This window comes from Seriola dumerili, unplaced genomic scaffold (assembly GCF_002260705.1).
Source record: "Seriola dumerili isolate Sdu_G_001 unplaced genomic scaffold, Sdu_1.0 BDQW01001222.1, whole genome shotgun sequence".
Taxonomy (NCBI): domain Eukaryota; kingdom Metazoa; phylum Chordata; class Actinopteri; order Carangiformes; family Carangidae; genus Seriola; species Seriola dumerili.
This window is the reverse complement of record NW_019175477.1, coordinates 448,276-470,152: the sequence shown is the minus strand read 5'-3', so window position 1 is coordinate 470,152 and position 21,877 is coordinate 448,276. Positions and strand designations below refer to the sequence as shown.

Here is a 21,877-nt window from a genome sequence, read left to right as displayed (position 1 = left end):
GCACATGAGCATTCACTGGTGATAGAGGGGGATAGAGGGGGAGTGTTGTAATCTCCTGAGAAGATTACATGTGGCCTGGGGTGAGTTCGGAACAATATTGCTACCCCTCAGGAGTACAGAGAGGAGTCACTCTGTGAGGGGAGCCAAGACCCTTGTCCACTTCCATCGGCCCTGGTGACATAAATTTTCCCTGACACGCTGATATGATTGCCAATCTGCTCCATCTGCACAGCGAGGGAACAGGGCTGGGGACAGAAACCTCAGTGGGCAGAACCATTATGAAGTTTCTTTGAAGCAGGATTGCTCCTTTTTGTCATTAGGCATCAAATCTCTTGTCCAGACAGCTGCCAGAGCTGTCCCTACCTACACGCAAAGCATGCAAACAGAAAACACTTCCACAGTCCTTTCAAGTCCTCATGCCCAAATATTTTGGCTAAAGGTTTTTTTGAACATAGAAAAAAAATCCATTAAATGACTTGTAAAATAATTCATTGTCTATACTTCCTGTTGGCCTTTTTGAACAGAAGACATTTTGACATGGGGCAGTTGAAAAGCAAAGGTGTAAATAATATAATTAATGAATTCCATGTGGCTACTTTGGTTTCAGCCTCCTGGTATTATGCATGCTGGTTCACTGTCGTTGCTTACTGGGACACTCGAATAGAATTGAGCCATTATTAATGTTAGTAATTAGTAGCACGTGCTTTTCCTACTGTGACAAGTCAAAATACTGTACGTGGTGTGAAAAAGGCCTATAGACCTTTCTAATAGCAAATATTTGTGCATGTCGTTGCAGGAAAAGCAATGATGTAATGAAAAATATTATATATGACTTTGTTCAATCCAGGGTGCTGGTATTTTGCGTACTGGCTGAATCACATAGTTTACTGGGAACCTCAACAAAACTGAGACATTGTTATACTTGTTAAATTTGTATCACCTGTGCTTTTCCTGCAGTTATGAATCCAAATTTCTGCTGTGATTAATGCCTGTTAAATCTAATTTGATTTGATTCCAAACATACAGTGACTGTCTTTGGAACACAATTTAAAGGGCCAGATCTTAATAGGCCATAGAATATCATGTTTTAAATTATTAATAAATGGGGTATTGAATAAAGAGTATTTCAATAAAACATACACATTTCATGGATAGTCACATTCAATATTAATTGAATTAATATTTAAAGTAATTTAATTAATCTGGTGTATATAAGACTGTACTTAAAGAGTAGGATATATTCCATCTGGGGAAATAAAAGTAGATTGCCTTTCCGAAAGATGGAAAATAAAACTAAGTTTACATGGCCTTATACAGTTCTAATACACTGTTTCTTGTAATAGTATAGTTGGTGATGTCCTTTTACAGTGAGACTGTCTAAAGATTTTTAATTCATTGTCTGTAGTAGTAAATTTATTTGGGCTTCATTGTTTGTAATAACAACATAACAAGTCTACAAACTGTCTAAATGCCAATTGGATCTAATTGGAACCCTGTTAGTTTGACTGACTTCCCCTTTCAATTATTTATCCACCTGCTCTTCAGTAGCACAAATACAAGTGAAGAATTGAGATTATTTCTATCTTGTCTGCTTGTCTCATCCCTGGCTGTTTACATGCATTAGCTATTGATCACACTGGGAAAAGTTACGTGAATGACTTTAAGTTAAGTGAGTGTCCCTGTGAAATGATAAACCAGTTAACAGGAAATTATTTTATAAAAACATTTTCTCCCCATGGTGTCCTGCCAACAGCTTCTATAGTCCACCAGTAACAAAGTACAGTAAAGAACAAGTCAAGTCACTGGTTGGGCAGTCTAATGCTACCTGTTGATATTAACAGAATTTGAACGCATTTATGAAAAACACATCTGGCAAAGAGGACCAACTGGATTCTGAATTCTGCCACAAGGCAATTCCAAATGTATGTTTGTGTTATTACATGTAGAGTTTAAGCTGTTGTGCTGTACACAGATCAAAGGGAACTTAAAAACATGATGAAGGCCTCAGTGTTTTGTTCTCCATTTCTCTCTGAAGTGAGTACTCTGGAAGAATTAAGATCTCCAAACATTTGTGGGCAACTGGTAATGTTCTTAATATTACTCCTTTACAACAACTATATTTTTTTTTTAAACTGCGGAGAACAAAAGGTGTGTCCCTTCCTCAAAGGGCACATCCCACATTGCTTTTGTCAAGTAAATATTTTCTATGCTATAACAGGTGTTGAGGCTTTGGGCTCGACGATGACTTTACCAGTGCCAAATGTCAATGCACACTTATCCACTACCTTGCTTTTTAACACAAACTCTTTTATGTTGCAGTCTAAAGTCTGTCATATTTGTTATCGTGCAGCGTACATCTGTGTTGAGCAACCTCAAAATTAGCGACGTTAGAGGTAATTTGTGATTCATTTTCAACTGACAAGAAAGACAGTAATTTTATGCCACTTCACAAACATGCGTTATCTATTTCTGTGTGCATGAATGTGCAGTGATTGACTACTTGGTATTACCACTCGGTGAAGCTGAATCACATAGAAACACAATTAAAGAAAACATTCAAACATGAGGTGAATCAATTACCCTCACAAGTTGACTCTAAAAGCCTTGTAATCCCCACAGTGCATAAAGCCCATCATCTCATGATGAACAGTGGCAGCATCCACAAATACAACAGGCTGATGCTATACAACAAAAATAATTTAAGTGGCCATTTTCTTCACAATGAGCTGCACAGGATATATAAAAGGACTCTAAATGGAGAACTGACTTCCAACACGCACAAGTGAATTTAATTGACTAGCTGCCATTGTGCTCTTTATAAATACAGTGCAGTAGGTGAGAGCTTAGTGTGTGCCTTGGCTTCCAAGCATAGATCTAAAACATTTAGATTGTAAGAATGGGGCTTAGATGGTTATTTTATACATCCACCACATTTCAAATTGAATATTTACCTTTTCTGCTGATTGTGAGGTCCCAAAGAAGATGGGGATGAAGGCAAGCCATACAATGCAGGTGGTGTACATGGTGAATCCGATGGGCTTGGCCTCGTTGAATGTCTCAGGAACCCCTCTGGTCTTGATGGCATAAACTGTGCAGGTGACCATCAGCAGCATGCTATAACCCAGCAGACAGATGAGGGACAGGTCTGATATATCGCATTTCAGAACGCCACGGGCCATTTCAGGATTGGCTGTACGCTGGTCCTCATAGTCAATGATGGCTTGTGATGGGTCGACGCCAAACCAGATGCACACTCCAAGAAGCTGCATTGATATCAGGCTGAATGTGATGACTAACTGTGATGCCGGGGAGATGAATCGAGGGGCACTGACCGACATCTTGCCCTGCTCAAAAATCCTGTAGATCCGATTTGTCTTGGTAAGTAGTGCTGCATAGCTTATACTCATACCCAGGCCCAGGAAAATCCTTCGCAGTGAGCATATGACCACATCAGGGGTGGAGATCATGAGGAATGTTGTAGCATAGCACAGGAAGATACCTGTCAGCAGCACGTAGCTCAGTTCTCGACCTGATGCCTTAACGATAGGTGTGTCATTGTAGCGTATAAAGGTGGCGACCACAAACAGTGTTGCCATGATGCCCAGGACAGCGATGAGAACAGGGATTACTGCCCATGGGGAGCTCCACTCCAGCTTGACAATGGGAATGGGAACGCAGCCAGTGTGGTTGTCATTAGGCCGCAAATCAAAGCGGCACATCTTGCAGGTGTAAGTGTCTGCCTGATACTGGTAGCCATCACAATTCTCACAGTGCCAACAACATGGGATTCCCTTCACTGTCTTCTTGCGCTGGCCAGGACGGCAGGGTTGGCTGCAAATAGAGGAGGGGACTTCTTGTGTTCCGCCAGGCCACTGCATCTCATTGATCTGGAGGGAAAAGAATGAGAAAGGAGAAGAATCTGTCTATCAGTTTATTCCACCCCCCCATTTTAACACCAGTTTACTCATACTTGCGTACACCCTGAAACCCAAACAAGGTAAATAATGTGCAGTTACTTAGTATTAATGCATTTGGACAAGTTCATAATGACAATTAAAAAGCAATTTCAAACTAGGATTAAACTAACCTTTAAAGGTCAGTAAAGCAAAAACATTAACAGAGTTTGCTACATATTGTTTCACTAGATACATATTGAACAACACGCTACATAATGCATAAGGACACAGCTCTGTTAACACGTGGTAGATTAGTTTATACAGACAGAAGTGCGTGCATGATGGAATGAACAGACTATAAATGGGATATTCACCACATGAGAGTGGCAGTTTGTTACTTTTTATCAAGACTTTGTGTAAATTGCTTTACAATAATGTAATCGCTTTCAAGGAATGCTGCATGAACTTGAAGAACGATAACTAAGTAGTCCTGCTTCGTGCCACTGCAGTCTCAACATAGTGCAATGCAGTGGCATGTGCCTGTGCTGTTACATGGACCTTTATTTATTTTTATTACAATGCAGTTTGCTTAAGGCCTTATTAAGTGAACTAGGGTGCGGAAAGGGATGGGGAGTATTCAATTATTCAAATAAACATCTGGCTGGTTGAGATGATTGGTTTTGTGTCTAAAAAATCTCCATGTGGCATTCTTAATTTTTCTTGGAGGTCACTGCCAGTCAGGTGAAGCTGATAAATCGATCTTTGTGCAGCAGTAACTCAGGACCTTCTGTCTACAATAAACTAATACTATGCCTACAGTGTGTGTGTGTGTGTGTGTGTGTGTGTGTGTGTGTGTGTGTGTTAACAAAACAATAACACCTGGGGCTCATGGATAAATTATGCATAACAGCAAAAATAATGCACACATATGGCTCCTCACAAAGTTTGGCAGTTAAAACGAAGTATTTTTGATGTGAACATATGTAACACTGCAGATTTTATGCTCCATGCATATGTGTATGCTGAAGAGCAAACTGGTAAGACTATTAATGATGGCAAATGTCAAAATAAGGTTAATGCAGAAAGATGCCCTTGTCTTTTTACTTCATTGTAGACCCACTCATATGAGCATAATTGTCAGTGGAAATGTTGTGGAAATACTGTTCATGTTTCTGTATTGACCTAAAGCATTTGTCAGCCTGCATGTTTATGAATTTTAAAGCCAACCAGAAAGAGGATGATTTATTAATAATATTATCCCGTCGACTGTTGCCCTATGAAACCCGACATAAGCAAGATGCATTCTGTATAATCTTTGATAACAGTGATAAGTTATGAGAAGGTGAATAAATGAAGTGACAATATTAGAGTTGCTGTAAATGTCACAGATAATGGTTACAAGTTAAGAGGCTGCTCTGGCACTGTTGGAGGAAAATAAATTCAAATGAGAATGTATATTTTGAGATCATATTGGCTTTTGTCCTAATTGATGACAGGCACACTTCATTGCAGCTTTTTCTTGTAAATAATTGTGACAAACTTCCCTCCTACAATTCCTTCATTAAGTACCTTTCTGCAGGACTGATGGTCAGAACAGTCTTTGCAGTTGGTGAAGCTGCAGATTGTAGTTTTAATGTCATGTTCTTTTTGTATTTTCTTGTCGGGACTAAATGCTCAACAGTAATGATATGCTAAACAGCCAAATATGGGGTGTCTGATGATACATCACTTTGGCTGATGGTCAAAGTCTAATGTAGATATTGAGCCACCACAAAAATCTGTCACTCACATTGTCAGAAGTTTCAAACATACCACCTTCCAGACATACTTTAACTAATATTCAAAATATTCATACGTCTAAGTGGAGTTGATCTGTCCAGTGGCCGATGATCTTGTACTCTGTCATGTTATTTGCGATCTGGTATTGGTAGATTTCATAGCGACCAGGAGCATCTCCATTCACGTTGAAGACCACCGGTGTGCCAGCAATTCCTGAGGATAAAAAAGAAAAAAGGTTAAAAATGGTTGTGGTTGTTATTTTACAGGGCAGATTGTAACTTGCAGAACTCTAGTGCTGGACAATACAGTAAAAACTCAAGCTCTTGTTCTCATAATTCCCTGAGACGAAATGAGGCTGCAAGGGGACTTCAAGCCAATGCTGTTACAGTGATAATGATGGGAGCAAAATAGATGTTGACAGCCATGTTTTCCTGGTCCTTTGAGGAGGGCCAGGGCTGCTGTCTGTTCATGTTCCCATATCATTTCACACTCCTTCATTCTGCTTATTGCCCCATTGCTTGTTATCCACAAGGTCCCCACTCAGAGTGCTAATGAATGACAGCACTGATATTGATTACCACTTTGAGGTCTCTCTCATCCCTCTACTTCCTGTTTCTGTCTGTTTCTGAGCCAACCTACAAACCCCTCTCCAGCTTCACAACCTGTTATAAAATTGTGGTGTGAGAGAACGAGAATTTGCAGATTTTGTGATGAAACCCACCACTGAGTGTCTTAGAGGTTCCCATCTCTATTTGCTCCTACCAAATTTGCTTTCTCTCCTTCGATGCAATCCCTCAATACTCAGCAATTCTGAAGCATGTTGAAATAGGGGCGTGGAAAGTCCAAAAACAAAAAAATGGCATTAGTTCACTTCCAGCTGAAGTGTGTTTTGGATTGCCTGCAAAATAATACACTAGATGCTAGAGCTGCCTTTTTCTGCAACAGAATGAGGATATGCATCATGCCCAGACACTTGATTCAGAGTTGTTCATGTTCCACAAATCAAAGAATAAAAATAATTATTTATGAGTGTTTTGTTCTCTTTAATAGGTCACAGTATTGATTGTTGATTGTTCTTTGAACCTGTGAGTCAGAGTTGGAAACCTGTTTGTCAGACTTTGAGACCAGATTTATTTTTTCCCCTCTGAAAATTAGTGTGTGTCAGAGGTTTGATTAAAACCCATAGGATTTAATTGCATTAGCACCATCCTGCTGCATTATCTAGAGGGCATGTCTAAGACAACAACAGGCAGTCATGTAATTATGAAGATTTTCTTGCCCATCTCAGCAATACAGGGAATTGAGTGGGATGTATTTTCCTACTAATTTGATTGCTTTAATCGATTAGTTTCACCTCTTAACTTGCAGAAAGGCATTGCAGTTTTCATGCACAGCCAGCAAATATTAACAAACTGCTTGTTTAATAACCGCGTCAAATTTTTGAGGAAACACTGCACCAAGATGTAAGCCATGCAATATAGGAAAAACCATCGAATGAAAATGAAATGGTCACAGTGAAATTGTCTTAATTTAACTCTAAATGTGCTAAACTGGACTCATAACCATGTGTGAAAGAAACTCCATGTTAACGCTTTGAGAGCTAAATGAACTGTACTGTGGAGAGAAGATGAGTGCAGGACAGTGTGTAGGCACTGTATTATTAATTACATTCAGTTTCAAATCCAATTTAAAATATACAAACATGATTAACATTTACTCATTGCAGTTGTGACAGTGGCAGTGAAACAGAGCTGTTTTGAGTCCCTGAAATTCATATCAGTTTAAATCTTCCCAGTAGTAAATGCAAGTTGCTGCTCATTGAAATTCCAAACCTGCTTATGTTTTTTATTTTTTTATTTCAAGGCCTGTTTATTGATGATTGACACTCATTTAAAGCTGTACTCTGTTTCTCTTAAGAACTGACAACGTATTCAAACAAAACAGTCATTTTTAGGATGCCACGGCTGCAGTAATACGAGAATGACCCTTCCACTCCATTAAAAGCCATTAGCCAAAGCCAGGAGAAATCTAATGTGTTTACAAATGTCGAATAAAAACTGATCAACATAAGATACAGATTTTGCTGCTGAACTTAAAAAGTGTGGAGGTGGCTTCAGTGAACTCAATTCCTTTGAGGGCATTTGTTAATAACCAAACAAAACAAGTTAAAGAAAACAGCATTATCCTCTTTCTTTATAAATGTAAAGCATTAATTTGAAATACCAAGTTTCCGAGATGTCAGACACTGTAATTTATTTCTACTCTAAATAGAGGCCAAACCTTACATGGTTATTAGTCATTCAATTGGGCAGAGTTAATGCAGCCAAGGCTGGGGTTGATTATCTTTTCAGAGTTCCTTCTTGTATGATACCGACCTCAGAAATAGTTTAGTTTTTCCAACTGTACTGTATCCTCATGATTGGCTATTTTGCTTAATATGTCTAGTTCACAGTCCATTATTAACCAGTATTTACTCCCTTTAATTTGAGATAATTCAATAGTTTGCATTGGTCTGAGCAGTAGACTCTTTTCTTATATAAAGAAAAGTGGCTCCACAAATCCACATTAAAATCTTTTTTCACACTGCTTAATTACTATTAGTAATGTTTTTGCAGATCACTCTATAATATAGTGGCATACGATCCTGTGACCGAGTCCTTCCACGCATTACATCCACATTAAATTAGTAATCAAACCTCATGAAAACAGGCAGCTTAAAATGACTAAATTGAAACGCTGATGTTACAGCCAACCTTTAATCACAACAAGTTTAACACTGCTCTGGTATCTGCTTTATGTCTAGCAAGGTTACCTCGTAAAACAAAATGCACTCAGGAAAAACATAGACTTAAGCACCGCTGAGTGTGTACTATTTCTGAATGTAACCAGCTGCGTTTTCCCTTAGCATCACTGGGATTTCAATCTTAATGCCATACATCGATAAGCAGCAACTTCATCTACAATATCCGTAGTGCTTGGGTTTCCTCTTTCCTTTAGTCAGCGTGGATGACTATAGACAATTCCCAGAATACAATGGGATCATGTAGAGTTTCCTGCTGTTTTCCTACAAACCTTTTAAATTCTCCATCCCTTTGAGCCAAGAGACTCTTAAAAGCAAGGTGGTATTCCAGTAATGTGTAGCATTGATTTTCTAGCCATCCTGTTGTAACCCCAATGGCTTCAGTGCTGACAAGCCTTCCAGTAAAATAACACCATGAATAAAGGAATGCATAAAGAATTTAAATTTAATTCTATAAAACAAACCTGTTATACACTATTTCAGATTAAAGCTTTACTCTGTTGCTGGGAGAATTGATTCATCTTGTAAACAAATGTGACTTCAGAATACAACTCCAAACAATTTCTTTTTCTTTTTTTATCTTCCACAAATGAGGGCTGACCTGCTTACATAATAATATGCACACTCAGGAACAGGTAAACAATGTTTTGACTTTGAAGATAGGGCCTACAGTAAAACACAGCAGAGCGCTGCAGAGTTTGCTTTCAATATCCATTAGGCATGAAAGGCAACTGCTGCAAACCTAAGTGTCAAGTTAACCTTTATTATCCCCAGCAATAAAGGTTATGTTGACTACATGACAAAAAAAATATGTTAATCCATACTTAACTTATAGTATTATTTTCAGTGTTTTCTTTTGTAAATACCTTACCATTACTTACTTAAGGATCTTTTTGCCTTTTTGTCTTTTTTTCCTCATTTACCAACAAAATTGATCTCTGTTGCTGCCAGCCCCTACTGTCACCCTGCGGGGCTGTGCTACCATGTGCCTTCCAATAAGTCCTCCAAACTAGGTAAAAAAATATGTTTGTTTGTCAGCATCTTCCAAACTTGCACATACAAGGTTTCCTGATCTGACACCATATCAACATAAAACCATGATCTGCCATTGCTATTGTTCAGGTTTTAGCCCTTAACTTGCCATCCTCTTCTAAGTTTAGAATCAGGCTCAATTTCTGCCAGATTGGTTGTTGTTAGTCAGTCAGTCAGTCTTGACAAAAACTTCGCTATGATACAAAACTGAACTACGCTACACATCTTCCAGGCATATGCCTCCATATTTTTCTTGTTTTTTCCATCTTGCTTTCCTTTCATGGTATTGGATTTGTCACTAAACAGAACCAACCGGGAGTTCTGTGCAATATTCAGTGCGAGCAGCCACGTCTTGGCTGCTATATTGATCTGTACAGTGTAAACATAAAAGTCACATGTTCAGGCCAGTGAATAAGATGTTTAGTGTGGGTTAACGCAATGTACATATTAAAAAAACTAACATATAGTGTTTACCCAGTGTTAGGTTATGGTAGTAAAACTACTTAGTTCATGTTAGGAAGGTTTGTTGTGTTTAAAATAACTACTTGGTTGAGGTCAGGAAAATACTGTGTTAAAAGAAAGCAGTGTTGGCTGTCAGTAGGCAATTTGAGCCAATAGCAAAAGCCATAATGTTTCCTGTAAGGAAAGTCTCTAGAGTTACTAACTCCTTGATTTCCCTGACAATAACAGTGTTCATCAGGAGAGTCAACATGAAATTTATACTCTTCCCCCAAAAAGTTAGGGTTAGCCGCTGATCCAATCAGTAGCAGTTGATAGTGTGGAACATAATCTCTTGCTTTCCACTTCCAGTTGTGTGCCTTGGACCAAATTGCAGGCATTGATGCTGGCAAGTCGAGATTGTTGTAAATGAGGGCGACCTCAACAAACTTCTTGAGTATGAATAAAAGTCGGAATGAAATAAATTGAACTCTGGATTCTGCAGCAGTGGACAAGTGTTTTTTTTTTTTTTTTTTTTTTTTTTTTTCTTTTCATGAAGTTTCATTTGTTTTTCTCATTTACTGTATGAATTCCACCACGTACTTGCTGTGGCTTGACTGCCCCTGAACCAGGGATCCCACTCTGTAATTGTCATCGAATAAATGCGTCCCTTACTGTATAATCATCTGAGGATGGAGCTGGTTTGAGACTGTGTCAGAGCGCTCTTTGTTGCATTCTGCTTGATTGCATGAATACCCTGACCCTCTACCCCTCTGATGTACAATTATCTAAAGTTGTTATAACTACTAATGCTGACCTAAGTTAGACCCCAGTCTGCAAACATTTTCATTATGTCTTGTCAAGTCAGCGGGTTAATTTCGTGCGCACGCTATTTTCATGCCCTCCCTATATATGCATCTTTTCTTGTACATGTAAGCCTATAATTAATTTTCAAAGTTTCAAAGTGCATCTTACTTGTTGCTACAGTTTATGAAAGTGTTACTTTTGTATAATCATGTTCATCAGGTTTTTATAATGTAAATTAAAACCTAACTTTCAACATCATAAATATATATCAGTTTGTACACTGTTGCTAAATATTTTATCATGTTCATCAACACTTGTCATCATTTACTATGATTTCCAAAAGCAGTTTTTCTTTTTAATTTCATCATTATGACACAATAGCAGTTTATCCAGATGACATACAAGGTTGTCTGCTAGGCCTCAGTGGAGCACTTGAACTTCTGGGTTCTGTTCCAGACATAAAAAAACCTCATTCAAAAGTACACTGACATATTTGTAATAATGCATATAACCAGAATAATCAGCCCTGAAATATAATACTCATTAGGTGTGGTTTCCTCCAGATAAGGACGTCCATTTTTGTCATTTTTTAAAATAAAATGATCTAATATTGTCAATATTTTACTTTATAGTGGCCTTTAATGAACGCCATTTCCCATAAGCCCAAGACCAGTGCATATTAAACATCATGCCTTGACAAAATAGGTGAGTCCATGGGCAAGTTGAGGGGCTGTAGCACTGCATGAAGTTACAGAAGCTAGTTGAACATCAGACATCAGAACTTTTCTCTCTATTACATTTTAGACTTATAAAATGCAAGCGTCAAAGCTACGTGACCTGTGTCGTGAGTACATACTAATGCCTGTATATAAAGATAGACGGGGGGTGTGACGTCATGATTGACAGCTGCGATTGACATCGCAGTTGAGTCATGCAGGTGGTCGGGCAAGATCTCGATACCAGAGGTTCAGCCCTGATCACTACTGCACAGACTCTGACTTCAAATGACATCACTAGTGCTAGGTGCTAGCACCCATGGGTGGGGATATTTTGGCTTCATTTTTTTTTTTGCAGTGGCAGGAAGTGGAGATGCATCGCCCATCTTTACATACAGCCATTGGTACATACAGAAAGTGTATTTAACTCGTATCTATTTCTGGACAAAGATGAAATCTGCACATGACATTTGTCAGTAACACTAAAAACATAGAACTTAAGTTTACATTGGACAACCACTGCAAAACTGCTGCCTGTTTTTGCCTTTGTCTTGCCCCCCACCCCCACCCCCACCCCCTCATTTATGTACAATTTTAACTCACCAGCCAGTGCACTTGAAGCAGGAAATCTCATGCGTGGGCAATTCAATGCTGACAAGATAAGGCGGGAAATCTCACAAAGCACAGTTCCTGTGCATCATCAGCAATGATAAACCACGCTGTTCTGCTGCTGATTGTCAACCCTCCTACAGATCACAGCCACTTGCTGGGAGTAATTTACATTCAGTAGCCTGATAATTGGAGACCACTGTATACTCACAAAGCCTCTGCATGAAAATGTTAGTGAACCCCTCTTGTAATACCATACACACTCTAAGTGAGTGAATAGTGAGTGACATGTATATGTTCTATTTTTTTTTTTTTTTTTTAAATAAATAGCAAAATTGGTCAGTGTTCATGCATAGAATTGGGAATACACACCTGTGAAGTTGACATTGCGGATGTACTTGAGCAGCAGTGTGCCGTTGATGGTGTCCATCTTGGAGCAGAGGCCAACTTTTCCAGGACAGAGGTCTCTGTGCATGTTGTGCAGAGCATGAGCCATGGCATAAACTGCGTCAATCACAAACTGTACCTTCCCCTCCTGTTCGTAGGATGAATCTTTCCCGATCCGCTCGTGGTCTAAAAAAACAAACATTAACAACACAAAAATTCCAACTCATGAAATTATGCCCCAGATCGGACTGACTTGATTTCTTCATAATTAATTGCATTTTATGATCACCATTTTAGGTTTAACTTATATATGTTCCGATGCTGTGTTTTACTGGCAATCAAGACCAGAATATGTCATATGAATGAAAAGCTGCTCCACAATCAGTCAAAAATGTAAGAACTAAACAATGATTGCTAGATGTGTAAAATCAAGCAAATGATAGCCTTTCAAAAGGCCTGATTACTCAATTGTGAACTCGTCTTTTTTTTTTTCACCATATTTAATTTATTTAGAGATTGGCATTGATGTGCATATTAACCACTAATTATATGCTATTTCTTCTAGACATCAATCACAGAATCTCCTTCCACAAAATCCAAAATGGCCTCGTGTGCAGCCTTTCTCATTATGGTCTGTCGATCACTGATTAGACCCACTCAAGATTATTCAACACAACTCTCTCAGTTCATACATCCTAATCTGCCTTTCTCATTGCACCTAAAAGGCTTTGCAGTACTGCATAGCACCATCCAAAGATCTTTCAGAAAGGTTAAACTGAGCAAAGGTTTGTCAATACAAATGTGAATTGGAAATGTTGTTTGGGAACACTCTCTGAGGACTCCCAGGTCTTGTTTATATGATCTCCTAGTGTTTATCCCCACAAAGTCACGTGCCACCTCACATCTATTAATCAAGAGCAGAGAGTGTGATAGAGTGGTGGAGGAGGAGTGGAAGACACGGCAAGACAAGCCTAATCATTCTCCACTATTAATGTAATTAGTTATGACAGGTGTATATTAATCATGGCCGGGGTTGTTCTAATGCTTTGAAAATGTGTTAATCGCCAAGCAAGGTTTCAATTAGTGGCTTAATCTTTTTATTGCCAATGCCCTGCCAGACAAGTTAAACAGAGTGACAGCAGGATACTGGTACTGCAGTAAGTAATATACACCAACAGCAACAAGTGACAGGAGTGATAGGAAACCTTTAAAGTAAAGCTTCATTAGAAATATACCGTAGTTTACAAACATCAGTCGTTCTGCTATGAGTTTTGTTTGCTTATTTGGTTTTGTTAAAATTAAAAGAAGAACTGCAGTATAAATTCAAGTTAAAACCTGTTGATGATTATAGAATTTTCCATGTGTTAAGTGGTAATCATAATCCTTTGTTTACTTACTGAGGGCTAGCCTCACTTGTTTGCAACTAAAGCTTTTTGTGCCCTCAAAACCTGCATCAGAGTTGTTTTTTTTATTTTATTTATTTAATTATTAAATCTCAGAATAAAATGGTTAGAGAATTATCACAACAGGAACAGGACAAACTCTCACCGATTTCACACTTTGTTCGATCACAGATTTTAGTGCTGCCACAGCTGCGGTGAAGAGGGCTGAGTAAACAGACACTCCACATGTGCTCTGCTTTAAATGTCTTTTTATTTATAACCAATTTTAACACTGCCATTCTTTCCTTATAGTGTGCTGCTCATTGCTCTCTTTCTCTATGAATGCAAGGGGATTACAGACTGATTCAATCTTAAATTAGTTGTCTGCAGTGTTATTGCTTTGAATGTGACTTCATGTGAATTACAGAGCAATGCAAACGAATCCCCCCAGGAAATATGATATATTTTGTAATCAGACACGGCGAAGACAAGTGATTGTTGAAGTTACAGATAAAATTCGATGCTTTTTTATTCTTTGTGACAAGAGCTTATTGAAGTCAAACCAAAAATCCTGACATTCTGTAATAGAGGTTCATTTGCATCGATTCAATAGACAGTCTGTGTCAGTCTGTTTCCCTGTGCTTTGAGGGTTGATGCTTTTGTAGAATAGTTAAATCCCCTGATTTTGAACTCTGCTCAACTTGAGGGAAAAATATGTTTGGAAATGGAGTCATTTGTATTACATCACCTCATTTTTTTCTTCATACCATTAAAGAAGGACTTGAAATAATAATTCTGAATAATAGCTCACATCAATAACACATAATGTGGTAAAGTGGAAAGAGTGACCATAATCAATTTGGTGCACTAATGGGTGTGGGCTTTTGCAGACTGTTTCCTAATAACTGAAGAATTGTTACTGCTTTGACATTTGGTGATAATTGTATCTAAATATATATTTATGCTCACTGTCATCTAGTATTTGCAGTATTTGAAGTCTTTATGTCATTGATTTCAGGTAAGGTTAACGTCCCCGTTATTCAACAAATGCTTGGTTCTTTTTCAGGGTGTCATTCACAAGTTTGCATCAAGACAAGCGCCAACACAAGCCAGTGTAAACAATGCCTCATATTCAGAGAGCGAAAACACAATATGAAGCAGTTGATAAAGAGGAATCATGTTTTGTAAGATGTCTGTGGCAGGAATTTCTTATCTCAATAGAGACACTTCATTTTAACAAGTGCTAGCTTTAAACAGATGAATAGTTTTTGTTTGTCTTGTTATTATATGCTCCCCAGTATTTGCTCGCTTAGAAGAGGCAATTTAACATCAGTGACAAGGCTCTGAATGTTTAAAGAGCTTGAATATTGGCACTTACTCTACAAATGTGTGCTACAGGCAAAATGAAGCTGGAATAGGCAGTCCATCTCTTTTTGTGGCTGTCACAGCCTTTCTCCTTTTAATCTCCCTCTCTCTCTTGCTCTTTGAACCACTCGCTTTCTTGCTCTCTCTCTTTTACACATAAATATAGAGATATTTGGCTCATTTATGAAATGATGTGTCAGTGGTCTGCCAGCCAGAAGGTCCTATATAGAGTTGCATGTCTGGGTTGCCCCTAAAGCGACGGTTTCCCCGCAAAGTTCAAAGACCTGCAGGTCAGGGAGACTGGTGGCTCCCATCTCGTTTGGCTTTTGACCAATGAAAATGAAGCAATATGTGCTTGTGATCCCTTGCCACAGGTTCTAACCTCATGTGGATGTGAACAGAAAAAAGGCTAAAATATAGCAACATCACAAGACGACATACTCTTGTGCAACAGTATTTTTTTTCCCTTTCTTATCCCTTTAATCACACTTGAGATTTCAGGTTGGCAATCACTGGGGTAGAATGAAAATTGTAATTTGTATGTTAAGTCTGTGTATGGTTGTTTTCCCAATACATTTTTAACAGCCCCCATTTTCTCCTGTTTCTCATCAACACTCCTCTTCTATTAACTCTGAGGAGATGTGGGGTTCAATACAGAGAGGGAAAGACGGAAGGAATGAGACAAATCTGATCAGTTGATGTTATTACCTCATGTTCGTCAGCTATTGATATTGTCATTGTCGATATCGACTCACAGTCCAGTTTTAATATACACCCAATGCAAAACATATCCCCAGTAATCTACAGCTGTGACAATGATGATTAACATACTGTATAGAACTGTCTGTGATGTTGCTGTACCTAAAAGCTACAGGCTATTTGATTTGTCATTTTTGCCAAATTTTGTTCTGTATATTCTCGCCCTGGTCACAGCCAAAAATTGTTTAATACAATACAGTACAATATAGGGCGATATCAATGTCAGTATCAATATATGGGTTGTTGTGTAGAACAGTAATGTTTTATTTTGGAAATTTGGACAGAACGATTAATTAATAATGAATTAAAAGTAAGTTATACAAACAATTTTGTGTAAATATAATGTCATGATTTAGTTTTTTGGCATGTGTTTAATTTGTTTGCATTATCTGAGTAAGAATACAACTGCAAATCGTTGATCTCATAGTTCCTGTGGATGAATAAATCTTTGTTAAAGTTGCGTCTTTAATGTTTAGTTTAAATTAGGGCTGTCCCTGAGCAACGCAGGAGCAAATGTGTGACAGGCTGTAAACTTTACAGTCCTCTTGTCTTGTCTTAAAATGGCCGAACCACAAGACTGGCTGTGATGGAAGTCGAGCTGGAAACAGAAGACAGCACGACTCGTTTCTTGACTGTTTCAATACTCTCTCACACATTCTGTATCTTTAAAGAATTTATTTCTCTCAAACATGGCTTCATTGGTCAGTGAAGAGAAAGGACAGTAACTGGAAGGTTAGTCAGCAGAGCAAAACAAGCATTGATGTGAATGAAGTGGAAACCTTGCTACTGTATCTTTTCATATCAGTGCTCTAGGTCTGTACATCAAGGAAACCTTGAGATTCTGAAAGAAGACAATGATACAGAAAGCTCCAGGTCACACTGTATGGTCTTGCTCACAATATTCCTTTGAGGCAAATTGTTTCTTTTTTGCCTCCCTTTCATTCAAGGTAGAGAGGTGCAAAAATTTCATTTTCTTACTCGTGCACACTGTGATTTCTTTCTTTGTGATGCTGGAAATTATAGGCTATTTGTCCAACTAATGTGCTTAGATGATAAAGCAGACTGGATGGTTCTTTCAGTTTGGGTTGGGTGTTGTTCATTTTGACTTGCTGTAGTGGGTCACTGTAGGCGAGTTAATGATGCATTCGAGCCACACTTGAGAATAATGCATTATCCAGCGCTCATGATTTAGTATATGAACAATATTTTTTTTAAATGTTTGAAAAAAAAACGGGAAAAGTGGAAAAATCCTTATGTTACTCTGTTGGCATTCGGCATGTACAATAAGTGTTTTCATGTTATACCGTTCTCAATATTTCGTATGATGAAGAAGGTGATTTACATAATATTTCCTCTCCTTGTAAAATATAAGCAACATCCAGTGTATTGTCATGCAGATCAATTTTATGTATTTATTCAAATTGTATTTATTTTATTTCTAAGTTCAGACATATTGTGCCACCTTTTCAAGGTTCCAGTTATTTCTACTGAAAATTACTTTTGTCAAATTGTATCAAGAAACATACAATAATGTCATGCTAACTTTCAGCCTGTGTTTGTTTGGGGCAAACTGAGTAACTGTCTGACATGAAAGTTTCTAAAATAATAGTTAAATTGATCTCCTGAGAAAGTTTCTAAAATAATAGTTAAAATGATCTCCTAATGTGGCCCTAGTGAGGGGCTTGACAAACTTTGGTTGACAACCATTACAAATCCCTCCCATTTTCTTATTCCAATTAAGAAGATTGGGCATCATCACCCAGGGGACAGAAATAGACCGCAGTTCTTGACAGTGCTTGTCATCATTGCTTCCAAAGACACGGTCGGTCAAATGAAGTGAACTCATTGTTGCAGCTGCAAGCTATGGATAGCAATTGAGTTTTTCTTGCTCTAACTGCCTTTAAACAAGAATTCATTACAGGAAATGTCTAGGTATAAGAAATCTGGGGATAGTAAATTACTTTTAAATGCAATACCCCTCTTTCCTATCATACACAGCATTCTAAACCACTGCAGGTCAATAATCATTTCTACACAGTGGATAAAACATCTTTTTCTTCTTTTCTGGTTCATCCTTTCTCTGAACCTTGACATTTGCAAGAGATCATCTCAAGAGAATCAAAGATCTGTCGAACACTGCTGAGTTGCACGTGGTGTCCTTGGTGTTTTCAGTGAGCAATGGGCATCAGACAATTGAGCAGGCATGCAGGCATGTACTTGTGTCGGGTAGCCTTGATGACTCATGTCTGCAGGGATGCAAAGCAACAGAGTGACTCAAGCCAGTTTGCTTCACTCAAACTGTGAGCCTCAACGTGTGCTGAAATGACGTCAATAAAAAGCATCGCACCTGCAGAGGCTGTCTTCACAGCCAACAGAGACAGAAAAACTTAATTATAGGAAATCCTGCATGAATTGTCTTGACTACAGGCAAATTGCTCTTTACATATTTATGGATGCAGTTTGAAGTGATTTTTGTAGATATAGCAATAGACAAGTAAAGCACTGTCATGCTTTTATGCAACAACTTTGAAGAAGAGAGTTTTTTTTAGGTTCACCCCAAAATAATTATGACTGATGTGTGAGCCAGACTCATTACTGACCAATGCAACTCTGATGACAAGGAGGATCTCATGATAATGAGCATCCTCTTTCTATTGTTGCCAATTTGTCTCTTTTTTCCACAAATACAGACCATATATCAACCAGTTCTTGTTCATTCTGCTCTGCAAAATGAGATCAGGTTTTATGGTTCAGTAGCGTGAAATAGTGTGATGTACAGTGACTTGTCTGAGCAGATCAGAAAGCACAGCATAAACTTCTGTCTGAATATGCTATAGACCTCCATTGTCCAATTAATTCCTATAACCTGGACATTTTGGTGTTCCTACTTATTCTGCTGCAGAAACCATAAAAGCTCTTTTTACAATACTGATAATAAAGGAAATATCTGAAAAGAACGGAAGGCAAGCTGGTCATGCCCTTTTTAAAGCTTGAAAGCACAACTTACAAGTTTGAAACATAAAAGGACTTCACTTACATAAATGTTTTGGTAAATATGACCTAATTCATATGCTAAGTATTTTCTTACTTTCACATTTGCAACCATTAATTGTCTTTGCTATATATTTTTCTTGTTGCAGAAGTACTTTGCACTCCAGCAGCTCCAACCACACTCGTTAACAAAAGTAGCAATTATGTTTTCCAAATACATTAGTGTAGTTCTCATCCTCAAATGCTTTTCTCTTGTAACATTAAAAGTGAAAACATACAGTTTGAAACTACAGAACAGAAGGTAAGCTAAACAGCTAAACAGGTTTATGCTAGAACAAAGAGTCTAATCTTACATTCTTCCCTATCACACTTATTGGACTAACTAGCCCTATGCTGCAGACCAATAGCATTTATTTAAATACATGTATGTGTCTTCTACCTGGATCTTTGTCTGGTGAAGATTGCTATTGTTTGCCTGGGATGATCAACTCTAGCCTCAGTCACCTACCACTATATTATATGTAGTCATGAGGTGCATAAAGAAACTTTTACAATATTCTCATTTTAAAACCAGTCAGCTGAAGACAGTGTTTTCAACCAACTCACTGAGGCTACCTTGAGCTAACTAGCTACAGCTGATAAAATCTCCTGGCGACAATTGTCATTTCAGCAAAAAATTAGAAACCATCTTTTGTCCACCTCTGTGTGAATTCAAGGATCCATTGTTTCAAAGGTTACTAAGAATTTTGAGTTGCGAATTTTTGAGTGGCCGCTGTTGTCATTCTTACTGCATGTGATGTGTGAGACATTTTCCAAATCATCTCTAAATATCACAGTTCAGTTATAACTAATGCCTATAGTAATGTTGACTTTTAATTGATGCACCTAATATGTTTCAGCATAAATTTGAAAATTTAATGTAGGTTATGACCTGTGTAGAGGTACTCTTATAGTGTTTTGCTACACCTACAGAGTAGTGAACTAACCTGTGGGTTGGGGATGACAATGTAGATTTGAAACTAAAAAAGTAAACCTTGGCCACTGTGGCAGTAAATACAACAACACTGGGAAATGATGCAGCAATAGGATGAGAATTATATATCTGCACTCTATGTTGTTTTCCTTGCACTCTAAGTCAGATACACTTAAATGTCTTAGTCCTGGAGGATGATCTATTACTACCATGTTGTTATGGCACATAAATCAGTTGCCAGTGGTTTGTATTGTGCGATTAACAGCTTTGATATCACACAAACAGAATAATTACATGCCAGTGTAATCATGTTAGTACTTTAAGAATATCATTTTCCCGTCCCGAATGGTTGATTACAGCCTTCCACAGATTTTTCAAGAAAGGAATTTACTTTTTCTATTTATCAAGTCTGTTATTAAAAACACTGTGTAGGTTTTAAATTTCTCCTAAAATTTGCTTGTAACTTGTTACTTGATATACAATGCATGGTCTATCCCATACAGTATTATTGTGACTAGGAAACACCAACAGTGGGGACAGGAAGTGATTGTGCCAACAAAGGGAACAATGGGGAGGATAGCCATAGTACTTGCAAAAGTGAACTGTTTGTACCTCAAGCCTGTAAAAATTTACTGTCCCTTGGAGACTACTCAGAGGAAGAAAAGGGGCTGCAGCAATTTAGCTCAAGAGCAGCCACCATGACAACTGATAGATACAGAAATCATTTAAGATTACGTTTTCTCCTGAAACCTGCGAGTGTGGATTGTTGGCAGCATCTCTTTCTTTTGCCAAGGGACACAGTGTTGTTGAGGGAGCTGACAATTAAATCTCTGCTTAATTGGTTAGCTTTGCCTGTTCATCTATTGTACCGATTCTGTTTGGTGACATTTTGAGGTTGCAGTGTCCTATACCAGATGGATGAGGAAGCCAGAAGATAAAATTATACAAGATCCCCTGACTGAACAACACTAAACAATGAAATGCAGTGTTTATTATGTGATGTCCTCAAGTAAAAATGACTAATGTAATATTTCTAATAAAAACAACTGTCAGGAAAATGTTCACATTTTATCTATAGAGATACTATACCATCTGTTCTACATATTGCACTGATATTGCTTTCCCAATATGAGAGTGCCACAATATCTTCATTCTGTTTTATGAGGATCACAAAGAGATTCAATACAACTCGTGCTGCACGATCAGTTCTCAAAATCTCAAAAAATTCTCCTTCCAGATAAAAAGTAAATGGCTCTCTTTTGAACCACAAAAAGTCATTTAAGTTCAACAACTCTCAACTTTTCTCATATCTAATGTCAGTATAGCTACCTACAACAATAATTAATACCATTATGTAATATCTGTGTAAATAATTACCATTATGGTTCAACAACAGGCAATGATGGTTGATCTTCAACCTTGTTTCCACCTAAAGTCTGTGGAGATAAATAAAGTCACATAATGTGACTTTAAAGGGTAACTACAACCTCAAATTCTGCCAGAACTCTCCCTCGCAGCATATTTAAAAATAAGCAGCAAAAGAGTGGGAGAGCAATAACTGTGGGTTGCATGGCCTTGTTGCTACGTATGTGACACGGGGGGGTCAGGGTACACGGGTCACACTGAATGACCACTGCTCAGTGCAGTGTCCACAGCAATGTACAGCACATAGTCAGAGCTAGCAATCCATGAATAGCTAGGCATTTATTAAGACTTCCTTTGAGGGGATCAGTGTTGTACCTGGCTTAGCAGCCCTCCTACAAGAACCCCCCCCCCCCCCGTGTGTGTGTGTCTCTGTGTCTATGGTGGAGTGTCAGTTTGTTGCCATAGCCAAGTTGTTTATTGTGATTAACATTACTCTCTGTCAGCTCTAAATAGCTTGTTAAGCTCTGAATGTAGCTCAGTTATCGGTGGGCCCATGTGTTAAATGCCACTGCAGAAGG

General features: G+C 38.2%; 1 protein-coding gene across 1 annotated transcript in view; it reads right to left on the bottom strand.

Moving 5' to 3' along the window:
* Positions 1 to 21,877, bottom strand: part of LOC111238173 (metabotropic glutamate receptor 4-like) — a 140,529-nt gene that overhangs the window by 5,663 nt on the left and 112,989 nt on the right. The window contains exons 6-8 of the mRNA XM_022767571.1: positions 12,450 to 12,650; positions 5,752 to 5,888; positions 2,952 to 3,887 (exon numbers count right to left, since the gene is read on the bottom strand). Of these exons, the coding sequence (XP_022623292.1) occupies positions 2,952 to 3,887; positions 5,752 to 5,888; positions 12,450 to 12,650 (1,274 nt within the window). The remainder of the gene's footprint in view (positions 1 to 2,951; positions 3,888 to 5,751; positions 5,889 to 12,449; positions 12,651 to 21,877) is intronic.